The sequence below is a fragment of the Mesoplodon mirus genome, assembly GCF_964341445.2.
Source record: "Mesoplodon mirus genome assembly, chromosome: 14".
Taxonomy (NCBI): domain Eukaryota; kingdom Metazoa; phylum Chordata; class Mammalia; order Artiodactyla; family Ziphiidae; genus Mesoplodon; species Mesoplodon mirus.
The window spans coordinates 54246054-54260860 of NC_138990.1; the positions used below are offsets into that span (position 1 = coordinate 54246054).

General features: G+C 41.6%; 1 protein-coding gene across 1 annotated transcript in view; it reads right to left on the minus strand.

The window, feature by feature from the left end:
- EIF2AK2 (eukaryotic translation initiation factor 2 alpha kinase 2) overlaps window positions 1-13109 on the minus strand; it is a 39292-nt gene extending 26183 nt beyond the window's left edge. Inside the window, exons 1-7 of the mRNA XM_082641987.1 lie at window positions 12903-13109; window positions 5414-5545; window positions 4941-5061; window positions 3084-3232; window positions 1145-1268; window positions 708-784; window positions 443-539 (exon numbers count right to left, since the gene is read on the minus strand). Of these exons, the coding sequence (XP_082498113.1) occupies window positions 443-539; window positions 708-784; window positions 1145-1268; window positions 3084-3232; window positions 4941-5061; window positions 5414-5529 (684 nt within the window). The 5' untranslated portion in view covers window positions 5530-5545; window positions 12903-13109. The remainder of the gene's footprint in view (window positions 1-442; window positions 540-707; window positions 785-1144; window positions 1269-3083; window positions 3233-4940; window positions 5062-5413; window positions 5546-12902) is intronic.
- Between the last annotated feature and the right edge of the window lie 1698 nt (window positions 13110-14807).

Sequence of the window (14807 nt, forward strand, 5' to 3'; positions counted from 1 at the left end):
GGGCACGAACCCGTATCCCCTGCATCGGCAGGCGGACTCTCAACCACTGCGCCACCAGGGAGGCCCCAAAACTATCTGATTTTTAAGTTTAGTTTTTAAGTTTAGTTCTAGTTTTTTAAAACAGAGGCAGAACTCTATTCATAAAACTTTTAAGTACTATCCAATTGATAGAAGAGCTGAAGCCCGATCATAGAAAATATATGAAAATACAAAGGTGAGTAGGGGGAGAAAGATGGGAGTGAAGAATAGAAGAATTCTGCATGTGAAGAATGGGAGTTAATAAAGAAAGGAGAGAGTGAAAAGGCTGCAAAATATTTTGATTTAGTAAGAACACATGAGAAAAAAATTGAAAAATTATGGTTGGGTACTGGAGGTCATTTTTAGATGGGGAAACACAAAGGAAAATAAGATTAGCTAGGAAGCATAGAGATTAATACTATACCCCTGGAGATTGGAAAGACTTGTCTAATGTGTCACTGTTATCATTGCTTTCTGCTTCATTTGTTGAGAAGTCATTTTCAGATGGTGACTCAGAAGCACTAGAAGAAAAGGGGACAACTATTAGTTTATGAATTTTGCCTATTTTTTGTTGATCAGTAATTGCTTTTTCTAAATTCTCCTTAAACATTAAACATTTTCATAAAAATTTGCTCTTTCAGGCCACAATTTGAATCTGTTAAATAACACAACCGTTTCTCCACACTTACGATGTGCTTGTTGCTGAAGAGTTGCTTTGGACATCACCACACGCAGTATTGAAACAACCAGAGGATGCGTCAGCTTTCTGGAAGATTTAAGTGCAACCAAATTACTTCTCCATAGTGACTCAGTCTCTGGGAACCAACTACCACATTTATTTCCCCACATTTACCAAACTCACAGCCATAAAGAACTATGGGGTTAATACATTTTTTATGGATGTTTGATCTGGATTTAAAAAAACAACCTTGAGTTGTCAACAGAACCGTGATCCCTCTGGGGCCTCATGGTCCCATGGTTCGTGGCTCATTTTCAGGACACAAAATGGAGGAATCCCTTTGCTATGTGATTGGCTGTCTTGGCATCATCTAAACATCATCTAACCTCAAATCAACTTCAGAGAGAATTTTAAAATATAAAAATTAAACCCAAAGGCAGTACATACCATTAAATTTTCTGACTGTATCTTTTCATAAGTCAGTTTAGCAGCCAATTGTTTTGCCTCCTGTTTAGTGGAACCTTTACCAATACCATATTCATTCTCTCCAACTTTGCATTTATAATGAAATCTAGGAGAAATGATAAACAGTATTAACCCAAATACCAAAAAACAGTAAATCTAACTCATGATTCAGAAAAAAAAAAAAAGACATTAACAAAGGCCTAATATAACACTAATTTAATAGGTGGCTTCATAGTTCATTTCTTCTTTAATTTAAACCTTCAATGAGATGGCTGACCAGTTTGCCAGAATAACCAGGATTGGCTAACATCTCAGCTTGCATTTTCCAGGCAACTTCTAACTCTTTGTTGCTTCATTGAAAGATCTGGCATTAAGGTACCAAGTGGTGATTTTTTTTTTAATTCCCCAGAAGTCAAAAGACATGGAGGCAGAGAAGGAAGACAGATCCAATGAATTTTTCAGAGATGTTCAACTGGAAAGAAAAAGCCAGTAGAGGAAGTGGGGCTTCTACAAGAGAAATAATAAGGTTAGAGTGTTTTTGTAGGAGATGGGCAAAGCATCCCTAACTTCAGCTCTAACTTTAGCATTTTCTGCCCCCTGCTCATGTGCACAAAAACCTAAGAAAATCCTCACAGTGCAAAAGCCCCATGCCGAAGTCACCCCCTCCCCATATGAGCTGTAAGGATGCTTGTGGTTAGGCAAGGATCCTTGGACAATTATGTAAGAACTATATTTAAGGTGGCAAAGCAATGGACATGGCAATTTATATCATGGAGTTACCATGCAGCACTACAGAATTATTCCAGTATGATTTGTCACAGAGGGAAACACACCCTGCCAGGGTGAGTCTTCCCCGCTAGGCTCTGAAGGGAAAGTTAGGGAGCTGGGCTGAGTGACTGGATCATTTCTAGGGCTCCTATTTTTCTCCAGCACTCCCTAAATAGAATTCTCTCTTTCAGCGATCGAATGTTAAGGCCCTTAATTCAAAGAAACCAAACAAGTGAGCTACGGGAAAATAAAATAGCCTCTTAATTTATTGAGATTGACTCACAGAATTCACTTTTGAATATTTCACTCCAGTGAATCCTATCACATTTTTCTCTTCCTGGTTCTGGCCTAAAATCCATCAGGGTGAAAAGTAAAACATCCATAGCTGAGTCAACTCCGAGGACAGTATCCTAAAGTGGTTGTTTGGACTATTTGCCATTTAGATATTTTTTCCTTCTCCCTCATTTAACTGGTTGGTTGTAGCTGAGAAACAATCTCCGTCATGCTCATTTGCTTTCTGCTTTTCCCAGTTCAAATCAATTCTTCTTCCTCACGTCCAAAGTCTTAGCTCACTGGTGACGTTCTCAATATCTCTGACTGACGCTCTCATCTGTCCCCCTCAACACATCCCTCAAATCCTGGTCTCCGCACAGTCCAGGGTGAAAGCCCGTTCCTTCTAATACATGGTATTTGTTTAGAGAGTGACACCACTAAATCAAATCTAAAGGGCGAACACCTGGACAAACAGCTCTACTCTGACAAGGGTGGAAAGAGAGTCATTCCACACGTGTGGCAGAGATGTTTTCACACAGCGACTGCCACCGTGACCTCAGGGATGGGAAGATTTTCACAACCCTGCAGCAGGGGCACCCCACCCTCTCTTAGGCTTCCTGCAGACTAAACCATCCAGATATACCTCAGAAATAAAGGATTCCTCAGATTTGATCAATTACGGGATATGGGTCCCAAGTCTTCAGCAATTAAGCATTTCAACATTTTAATTACAAAGATGTCCCATTGCTTGTAAGTCATATAAAACCTTTTCTGCAGAACATACCAAAAAGGACAGATATTTCCAGAAAATTAGACATGAAAATAAGCCTGCTCTGTTGCTTAGACACAATGAAACAGAAGGAAAAGCACGACATCTCACTTTTCGGGCCCACCGTCCCTCGATTCACATGCGTCATAAAATACAGATAGGTTTTTCTTCTGGGCAATCCTATTAAGACGGCCTATGTAATTCTCAATGGGTGGCACTTCTGAAGGACTTCCTGTCTGCAGTGATGAAGGACTAGCGGCCTAAAAGAAAGAAATGTTTTGTTTAATACAGATGATCATCAAAATTTATTTTGTCTAATAAAATTACTACTTTTGTCTAATAAAATTACTAAATGAATAATTTGAAAGACAACTTCGAGTTTATGGATTTCCCTGCTATAAAACTTTAATAAAAGTATAAGTATATATATTCCTCTGCCAGAAAAAACCCACAAGGATAAATTTTAACAGGAGAAAAGAAATCAGCCATTTTCCTTTTTATAGTTTCATAAAGAAAAACAAAATAGTCAATTTTCTTGTTTATCTGGTAAAACTCTATAACATTTTCTGGTTTGCTGTGCCCTTTGTAAATCTCAAAGAACAAGACAACAAATACCAAAGTAAAGCTATATCCTGGATCACAACTTCATAGGAAACATGAACACAATTAGCATTACTCCTTCCATTGTTATCTGTCCCTTTTAAAATTCTTAATTTGACAAAATCTTGTCCAAAGTTTTTCTACTTTGTTAACTTTGTCAAAGAACTTTTGGTTTTACTTATCTTCTTTATTATTTCTTTGGGTTTTTTCACATTAATTTCTGCCCTTATTGTTATCACTGTCTTTCTTCTGCTTTTTTTGTGGGGAAAGGTATTCTACTGTTCCTTTTCTAACTTCTTGACTTGGTTTTCTGGCTCTTTAACAATTTATGAGTTTGTGGTTTTTGCCTGATTTATTTTTCTCAGTTTTGATTAGAAGGGTGACATCTTTAAGTTAGATTTTTTTTTAATTAAAAAAAAATTTTTTTTTCTTTTCTTTTTGGCTGCAGCACATGGCATGAGGGATGTTAGTTCTCAGACCAGGGATTGAGCCTGTGCCCCCTGCTGTGGAAGCATGGAGTCTTAACCACTGGACCGCCAGGGAAGTCCCTTCAAGTAAGGTTTTTCAAGAAAATATCTTGAATACTAAAATTTTTCAAGATTTTCAAAATCTGAGAATGATCCACTTTTGTCCCACATGTAAAATGACTTCTTGTCTCATTTTACAGCTACTGCTCCAATGTCTCCTAGTTTTTAATGGTGCTGTGAACAGCATGATATTTTTTTTCATTTTTACATTTTATATAATTTTTTCTGCCTAGATGCTCATAGGTTTCTTTCTTCATCCCTGGAGCTCAGTACTTTCACAAGGGCTGATGTTGTTCTTGGTGGTTCTGTATTTTTCTGTATTTGTTTAGTTGCTGGGTTGTTTTAATCTGCAGCCAGGTCTTTCTTTATTTCAGAAATGTTTTCTACTGAAGTCTCTTCAGATAGCTTTTTCTGTACTAGTTACTCTGTTCTCATCTTCAGGGATACTAATTATACGTATGTTGGTTCTTCATCATCTGCCCTCCATATAGATCATTCTCCTCATGGTCACTTCTATCTCTGTCCTTTTTCGCTGCATTCCCTCAATTAGGTGGAGGAGCTCCTTCCAGAACCTGTTAGCTCATTTCTCACTGTTTCCTTAGAGTATGTCACTGCTGCTGGCACTCTAAATAGTATTGTCCCGTTTTGCCCACTCTTCCCTAGGTGTACCTCTCATTCAGGGTTCTACAGAAATGGGGCCAGGAAAAAGACTGAACTAAACTTTGAAAGCAAAAGAAGTTGTAAATTGCTTTATTCTGCATGTGAGTATTTTCTCACAGAGAAAAATACCATAAATATTTCTGAGTTCCCTTTCACTAGGAAAAAAAAGGTAATTACTCACCTTCTGTTCTTTACTAATTATTTCAAAAGCTAATTTGGCGGCAGCATTTTTGGCTTCCTTCTTTGATCTACCTTCAGCCTTTGGAAATTCTCTGCCATCTATTATAACTTGATAGGTAAACCTAATTACAAAGAAAAATTCACAAAATATTATAAAATTCATGCACTATCTAACAACAAGTGTTCTGATCACCACTGCTTCCTATGACCACCTTTGAAAATTTTAACCTATGTTCCACACAGAATTCAAGCAGTCACCCCAAACAGCAAAATAGCATATCATCTTGAAGCATGGAAAGGCTTAAACCCTCTTTTTTCTCTGGAGTCGTCTGAAGTTACCACTTTACATCAAGAAGACAGTACTCTCTGGCAACTTTGCTCTCAAGCTAAAGAATTGACTTCAAAATTGTGCCAGAGCTGCCATTCTCCCAGTTTATATTTTCTAGGGATATACCCTTTTTTATAGCAACTTACGTTAAGTTATGTGGAGGTCCTGTCTTAGACAGTTCACGATACTTAAGTACTGCACTGTTCTTTTGTTGGTACTTATTAAGTTCTTCTATATAGAAGCATGGTGAACGACTGGCCATTTTTTCCTACAGTAACCTACAATAAAAGAGAGGTTTCAAAGAGGTGATACACTCAGAACATATTTAGTCTAATTATCCCAGTCTAGTTTAAGAGACAAAACAGGATAAGATGATTCTCCTTTATACAACTCATCTCAGTCCCACCTAAGCCCAGAGAAAACTTATTACAAAATCTTTCTTTCTCTCTCAAGGACTACACAATCAAGCTAATTTCTCCAAGATTTTCTACTTTCAAAACTCAACTGGCCAAAAAAAGGCTGGAGGTCCTTCTTTGTAACTTTTCTTTCTGCTTCCACTGAGTGTCAAGTGCAAGTCTGTCCACCTGCTTGAGAAGTTAAAAGCCTGCAGGAGTAGAATTATAATTATTTATGTTGAGAAGAAAAAGGTTGAGAGTATATACAAAGTTTATGAAATCATGAAAGATTTAGCTGTATGGACATTGATTCTCCTATGAAATCCCCAAAAATCCCCCCTTTGAAATTGTCAGAAGTCAGTTTTAGGACAATTTACTCGGCAGGCAAATTATGCCCCTGTTTATGGTTCTCACTGGACCAAGATAGTAGCAATGATTTAGGTTACAAACAAAATCTAAAGAATATAGAATCTAAATATAAGAGCCAAAGCTATAAAACTTTAGAAGGAAACATAAGAGTGAATCTTCACAACCTTAGATTTGGCAATGGAATCTTAGATATGACAGCAAAAGCACAGCAACAAAAGAATACATAGATAAATTGGGCCTAAACAAAATTAAAAATGTTAATATATCAGAGGATACTATGAAGAAAATGAAAAGACAATCTACAGAAAGGGATTTTTATAAATAATATAATTGATAAAGACCTAGGATCCAGAATATATAAAGAACTTTTACAGCTCAACAACAAAGAGTTAAAAAATTAAAAATAGGCAAAGGACTTGAACAGACATTTCTCCAAAGAAGATATACAAATGGCCAGATATACAAATGGCCAAGAAGCACATGAAAAGATGTTCAATATCATTACTTATTAGACAAATGCAAATCAAAACCACAACTAGATACTACTTCACACCCACTAGGCTGGTAATAATAATAATAATAATACAGAAAATAAATGTGTTGGTGAGGGTATAGAGAAATTGGAAACCTCATACATTGCTGACGGGAATGTAAAGTAGTGCAGCCTCTATGGAAAGGAATTTGGTGGCTCCTCAAAAAGTTAAACTTAGAATTACCATATGACCCATCAATTTCACCCCTTTGGTGTATACCCAAAGAATTGAAAAACAGGTTTTGAAATACTTATGCAGGCATATTCATAGCAGCACTATTCACAATAGCTCAGAAGTGGAAACAAATCAAATATCTATCAACTGATGAAGGGTAAACAAAGTGCTCTATATCCACACATGGGATCTTATTCAGCCATAAAAAGAATAAAGTATTGAAACATGCTACAACAGAGCTACATGTCAAAAACATGCTAAATGAAAGAAGTCAGACATAAAAGGTCACATAGTGTATGATTCCATTTATGTGGAACATCCAGAATAGGTAAATCCATAGGCAGAAAGCGGACCCTGTTGACCTCTCATTGCTTATTAGAAAGCTCTTTTGATTTTCCTTCTTTCATGGTCACTCTTTCTAACACTCCTTAATCTTCACAGCCTTTAAATGCTGGAGTTTCCCCAAGGCTTGGTCCAAAGACGCTATTCTCTTCACTCTATACTTTCTCCTCAAGGTAATTTCTCTCATGCCCATGATTTCAAAGATCATCTATTTGTCATTAACTCTAAAGTTTATACATAATTTATGAACCTCTTTCTGTGTTTCAGATCTCTCTATCCAACCTCTCCACTTGGACAACTTGAATGACTTTTAAACTCAAAAGATCCAAAATTGCATTTTTAATCTTCCCTCAAGCTGGTTTGGAGTTTCCTTTCTCAGAAAATGCCTCCACTGTGCATCCATGTCTGAAAGCCGTGAACCTGGGAGGCACCCTTGACATGTCCTTTCCCTACCTTCTGATCTATACCTAAGTCCTGTCCTCCAAATCTTTCTACTTCTCAATGACGTCTATAGCCACCATCCTGGTTCAAGCCATCACCATCTCACTCCTGGACTGCTACAAGAACGTCAGAACCGATTCCTCACAGCCACTGCAATTCCTTCTCTACACTGCAGCCATCATGATTTCTTTAAGCTTTTTTTTCATTGTTGTAAAATATACATAACATGAAGTTTACCCTTTTTACCATTTTTAAGTGCACAATTCATGGGCAAAAAGCATTTTCACAATGTTGTAAGGCCACCATCGCCATCCATCTCCGAAACTCTTTACATCTCCCCAAACAGAAAGTCTATACCCATTAAACAATAAACATTTCCCTTCCCCCTCAGCCCCTGGTAATCACCATTCTATTTTCTATGCCTATGAACTTGCCTATTCTAGGTACCTCATATAAGTGGCATCATACAAAATTTGTCCTTCTGTGTCTGGTTATTTCACTTAGCTAATGTCTTCAAGGTTCATTCATGTTGTAGCACGTATCAGAATTTCCTTCCTTTTTAAGGCTGAATAATATTCCACTGTATGAATATCCCACATTTTGTTTATCCAGTCATCTATTGATGAACACTTGAGTTATTCCAACCTTTTGGCTATTGTGTGTAATACTGATATGAACATTGTTGTACAAATATCTGTTCAAATCCCTACTTTCAAATCTTTTGAGTATATACCTAGAAGTGCAATTGCTGAATCAGATGGTAATTCTATGTTTAACTTTATGAGGAATTGCCTAATTATTTTCCACAGTGGCTGCACCATTTTGTATTTCCACCAGCAGTGCACAAGGGTTCCAATTTCTCCACATCCTCACCAACAGCTGTTATTTTCCATTTTTAAAAGAGTCATATCATAACCTTTTTAAAACATCAATTCAAGCATGCAGCCCCCACAAACCACCAAAATTGTTCTTGTCAAGGTTACCGATGGCTTCTCCATCTCTAAAATTAGTAGCCAGTAGTCAGTTCTCAGCCCGTCTACTTGACACATAACCAGCATGTGACATGGCTGCTCATTCCTTTCTCCCTCCTTATCCCTTTGCTTGGACACCCAAGACACCACCCTCTCCTTGTTTCTCTCCTTCCTCACAAGCTATTCCTTCTCTGTCTCCTTTCCTTGTTCCTCTTCATCATCCTTTCTTTTAAATATTGTAGTGTCTCAGGGTCCAGGTCTCAGATCTCTCTGCTCTACTTACACTCATTCATTCCCCTGATGATCCCCTTGAGGCTTGTGGCTTTAAATTCCACCTACACAGAGATAGTTCTCAAAAGAATGCCTCCCCCACTGACTCTTTCGGGCTCCCAACTGCTTCTGTCCAATACGCTCCCTCCTGAAGTGCTCTGGAGTCTACCTGTTATGCTGCTTTGCCTGGTTAACTCCTGCTTCCTATAGATCTCAGCTCAAATGTTACTTCCCAGACACCCTAGAAGAGGTCCTGGTTTGATGCTCTATCATAGCCCTTGTCTCCTTTATTACAATTGCTAATTTAACCCACTGTCTTCCAAAAGAGACCATGAGCTATAAGAGGGGACAGGCTTATAATAGGTGCTTAATAGTGAATAAATGAATACCGAAATATCTGCAGATCTCCCTTACCTCTATGACTTGTAACATGCTTTTCTCTCTGTTTGGAACGCAATAGCTGCATCCTCTATCTACCAGGAAATTCCCACTCATCTGTGAGGATCAATACATCCTTCTTTGATGCTGAGAGAGCAGCTAGTACCCCTCCACGGGTCTGCCACCCACCTTGCCCAGCTCCCATCATAGTCGTGACTGCTTTTTTTTTTTTTTTTTTTTTTTTGCGGTACGCAGGCCTCTCACTGCCGTGGCCTCTCCCGTTGAGGAGCACAGGCTCCGGACACGCAGGCCCAGTGGCCATGGCTCACGGGCCCAGCCACTCCGCAGCATGTGGGATCCTCCCGGACCGGGGCACAAACCCGTGTCCCCTGCATCGGCAGGAGGACTCTCAACCACTGTGCCACCAGGGAAGCCCGTGACTGCTTTTTAAACCAGTTAGTGAGCTCTCTGGGGAGCTAGTTCTATGTCTTACTCATCTTTGTATAACTGACACCCCGTGACAAGTGGTAAATGATGAACACTTGGACAGAATATAGGTAAATGACAGAATGATTCATTAAAATTAAGTACTCCACTTTAAACCTCCTCACCGTCTCCCTTTTCTTCATCTGCTCTTTTCTTTGCATCCTTTCTTCGTTCATTCGGTAAATGCTTAGTAAGTGTTAGGCACTGTTCTGATGCTGGGTATACAGATGTGTACAAGACAAATCAAGCCCCTACCTGCATTCCGCCGAAGAAAGAAAGAAGATGACCAAGTCCAGAAACAAATAACAGGAGGGGATAACAGGTGGCTGGAAGTGCTACAATGAAATGAAATAGGGCTATGAGATAGAAGGGTGTTAATAGGTGGGGGCAGAGAAACGGGGGAGCTGGTTTTGATACAGTGGTCAGGGAAGACCCCTCTTAGGAGGCAATATTTAAATCAAGCCTGGGTGATGAGAAAGTCCACCGTACTTAGATATGGGGGAAGAGCATCTCAGGCAGAGGAAGCCTGGAGGCAGGCAAAAAGGTCAAGGAGATTGCTGCACAGGGAAACGGTGGGAAATGAGTCTGAGAGGTAGGCAGGTGCCACAGCACATAGACCTTGAAGGCCAAGGTCAGGATTGTGGAAGTTATTCTAATTGCAGTGGGAAACTATTGGAGGGTTCTCAGCAGAGGGATGATGTGGTTGGATTTATGTTTTTAATGATTACTCTAATGTTATGTAAAGAACAGAGTATGAGGGGTGGGTGTAGAAAAGATGAGTGGAGCATAAGTAGAAGTCAGGAGACCAAGTTGGGGCTGCCGCAGTGGTTCGGGTGAGCAATGCTGGTGGCTGGAAGGGCTTAGATATGAGCAAAGGTGTTGTCTTCACATCACAGCTTAGTGTTGTGGAGAGGGCTATGCTTTAAAGCCACATAGATCTGGGCGAGGCACCTCTTTGAACCTTTGATTCATGACCCGAAAACAGAAATGAAAACACCTGATTCACAGGTTGTTGTGAGGAGTAAATCAGACAAAAAGCATCCAGCAGGGTCTCCCACACCACTGGCCCTCAATAAACAATGCTTCTGGTCTACAATTCCAAAATCCAAAAGCACTGAAAACTGAGGTTTACTTTGTTTTCATTTGTTTTGTTTTTGGTGGGTGTGTAGCCCCCCATCTAGATCTGAACTGACATGAGCTATTTAGAGTCTTAATCGTACTCTGTTGTCGATTTATATATTTCACTGCAGAAATATGTTTTATGATAGAGTGTTGCCCCCAAACCCTACAGAGAACATTACAAATAGATAGGATTTATACTGCCTTGCCTTTCTAAAATCCAATAATCTCTGAGTACCACAACATACCTGGCCCAAGGGTTTCAGATAAGGATCTGTAGTGGTACCGTTATCTTCAGGAACCAAAGTGTCACTTAGTTTAGTCACGAGTATGAGACCATACATCCGACTGAAGGAGGTCATAGATCTCAGAACAGTAGCTATGGAAGAGTCCTTAGCAATTATTTAACCTGAAGTCCTATCAAAATACCCTAAATCCTCAACACTTTTAACTTTAAGTAACTGCTGATCTTCAGAATGACAAGCCAGTTTGAATTTAAGTGAAATACATGTGTAAACAAATAAGGTGTTAAACTGGCATTTTTGAAAGAGTACTTATAAGTTTGGAAAAAAAGAAACAGGTGTCTCTTTTCAACTGTTTTTAATAAATCTTATTTTAATACTATGTTACCATCTTCCTAAAAGAAATCTCCATCATAATCACTAATAAATATTATGTGTCCATCTTTCTCATGCCCAGAAGTTACTTTGGCTGTGCCTTGATACCCTTAGGGCAGACTGTAAGCCCCTGTGGACCTAGCCCCCTCAAAGGGCCTGTGCAAAGCTTGGCAAACAACGTGCATTCAACTAATAACTGATGAACTGAATGAATAAACTATAGATCCAGTGTTAAGGATCTTCAGGTTCAAATAAACAAACAGAAGAACAAGAGCATAAACTGCCCAAGATTCTAAGTTCCTAAGTGACAGCAGGGAGTCTGTCTTTTAGCTTTCTGGCAAGGCATTTTTAGTACTAAAGAAATCACAGACAAAGCGAGAGAGGCATGGACATATATACACTACCAAATGTAAGGTAGATAGCTAGTGGGAAGCAGCCGCATAGCACAGGGAGATCAGCTCGGTGCTTTGTGACCGCCTGGAGGGGTGGGATAGGGAGGGTGGGAGGGAGGGAGACACAAAAGGGAAGAGATATGGGAACATATGTATATGTATAACTGATTCACTTTGTTATAAAGCAGAAACTAACACACCATTGTAAAGCAATTATACTCCAATAAAGATGTAAAAAAAAAAATCACAGGCAATAGGAAGTCTCATATTCTGTAATTCAAAAGAGAATTTATGAATCAAAAACAAAGATTTAATGAATACCTATTACATACTGGGTTATACTGGAGAACAAAACCCTACTCTTGTGAACTTACTAGTGGAGGAAAATGGACAAACCCATAAAAAATGTCACAAGGTGATAAGTACTACGTTGAAAACGAAAGCAGAGTAGGGCGGACAGCAAGGGAAGAGTGGGGTTTCTTACATGCAGGTTGTTCAGGGAAGGCTGCTCTGATACAGTGACATTGTATCTGGGGGAAGAGCTTTCCAGGAAAAAACAGGCAGTGCAAAGGCCCAGAGGCAGCGACAGTGCTTGGCTCTGCCCCAAGAACAGCCATGAGGCCTGTGTGGTCAGAACGCAGGGAGCAGGTGGCCTTGTCTGTAGGCCAATAACCTTTTATAGGATTCTGATGAAGCTACTGGGGAGAGGGGTTGGGGGGTGTCCTGTTCTGCCTTAAAGGGCCTCGGGCGTCTACGGTGTTGAGAAGAAGTGGGGGGTGCGGGGGACAGAGTTGGGGCGGGGTCTAAAGATGGGCAATTGGGGAACAATTGTAACGACCCAGGCAAGAGATTTTTGGCTGGGGATTTTTTTAGCCAATGTTTTGGGCAATTCAGGCCTCCGTATTTCCCATCTATCTGTCAAGCCATAGGGCTTTTCCGTTTTCCACTAGTTGCTCCCGTCCCGGACCAGGGCTAGTAGTCACTTGCTCGGTTAAGAATTGTTCGCGGGAAGAAAATGACTTTCAGCGCCCACCGCGCCCAGCGCGCTGCACGCTCCTTTCCCCGGATCCAGCAAGGGCTCCGCACCTCTGCTGAGGGCCTCGGACAGCGTTATCGAGGCGGCGGCCCAGGGGTCAGGGGCATCTTACCAGAGTCCAGTCCCGGGCTGGGGATGCGGGCTGCTCGCGCCTCGGTGGCTGCCGGCTGCCCCTCGCCGCTCACCCGCGCCGCTGCTGTCCGCAGAATCTTGGCGGGCTCTGGGTAGGTCGCTCTCGGTTTCGTTTTCCCCGCAGACTCCGCCTTCCTTCCTCTTCGTCTTCCTCCCGCCCTCCCGCACGGGTCCGTACGGGTCCGCACACGTCCTCAAGGGTCCGCACACGTCCTCAAGGGTCCGCACACGTCCGCACACGTCCGCACAGGCTCAGCGATAGCGGGAAACTGGCGCCTCCACCCCGAGTCCGCGTGGGGGGTACCGCGGGGCGGACCGGGCACGTCCAAGACCCTGCAGCCCCACCCCGGCTTCTGGGGCTGTTCTCGGCCCCCTTGCGGGCAGGGTACTCCGGGAGGGGCAGGACATCGAGGTCTCCGAGGCCCGCGACGTGGCAGGCGCTCTGTGATCAACGCTCCAGTTTCTCCTCTTCAACACAAATATTTGGGATGGGGTTGGGGGGCTGGATATCATCAGCTCCATTTTATTAATGGAAGAAAACTGAGTAAATTAACTCTCCCAGTGCAAAGCCAGGATTCCTTTTCCCACAACCACCATTCCTTTGCCCTCCTCCTTCTCCTCACGTTAACCAGGCTGGGGATGAAGAGGCCTGGGGGCATAATTTCCCTTTCTATCTGTTTCCACCCATCCATCCATTCATTCAACAGGTACTTGCCAGCTGCTGTATCAAGTACCAGCCAATCCAGCAGTTAGGAGAGCTACCTGCTGCCTTCGGGACCTCCTGGAGTTTACCACCAAAGTCCTTACCAGTAGTCCCAGATTTATAAGAAATCCTACTCACCTAAGGGACTATGACACACTCCCAGAGTAATACTGGCACCTTGACACAGTGACTGAGGAGTGCTGAAGACTTAACCTCACAACAATACTTCAAGGTAGGTACCATTTAACAGATGAGAAAACTGAGGCCTGAGGCACAGAGAAGTAACAGCTGGTGAGCAGGGGAGCTAGAATTAGAACCAGGATCCTGTACCTCAACATCCTAGTGAGGGTGAGGGAGAGAGGCAGTTCCAAGATGGACTTCATGTACACATTACGTATTGACCATTGGCTCCAGGCATCCTTTCCCACGTCTCTTCTGCACACACACCCCCCACCCCCGTATTGCAGGTTATCAATGGCTAAACACTATATTTTCCTTGATTGAAGTTCCCCAAATATGAAGCACCGGTGGGAGGTTTAGAAGGCAGATAGGAGGCAGAGACATCTTTCTGTGGCCCTTTGAGATGACAAGAAATCTCCAACTGTAGTGGCCATTTGCAGGAGTCCATTTTCCAGCTTCGTGGGTGTGGGGTGGTTGTTTCAGAGGCAATGGCAGTAGCAATGACATGTTTTCTGACTTTTTGAAGCCCCTGAACTGTCCAAAAGAGCTTAAAGAAAGAAAGCTCTGACAAGCTCAAGCATGGTCAGAGGACACAAGCTTTTATGACTGCCTCAGAAGATCCTCTTACTTCATGTAGTCTCAGGGCTGATGGAGCAGAAATTAGCTACAGAGTCCAGTGCTGCAGGTAGCCGAATTTCTATATAACTTTAATTTGCAGCCTCACCAGGTCTCTTCTAGGAACATGGAGGCTATTGACTGGGAAAGAATGAGGACCTGGGAATTTGGGTGGATTTGAATGAGTCCATTGCCCTCCCAAATTCTGCTGAGTCACCACAGTCCTTCCATCCTTGTTGGATAAGTCTGGTACAGCCAAGCTTGAAGAGCCTGAATTAGTCACCTTGCAAGGATGTGCTGAAATTTCCAAACACCCCATTCCTCCCTCTTGTCTTCACTCCTAGAACTAGAATCAGATGCTAGAATGCCGCAAGAGGATACAGACAA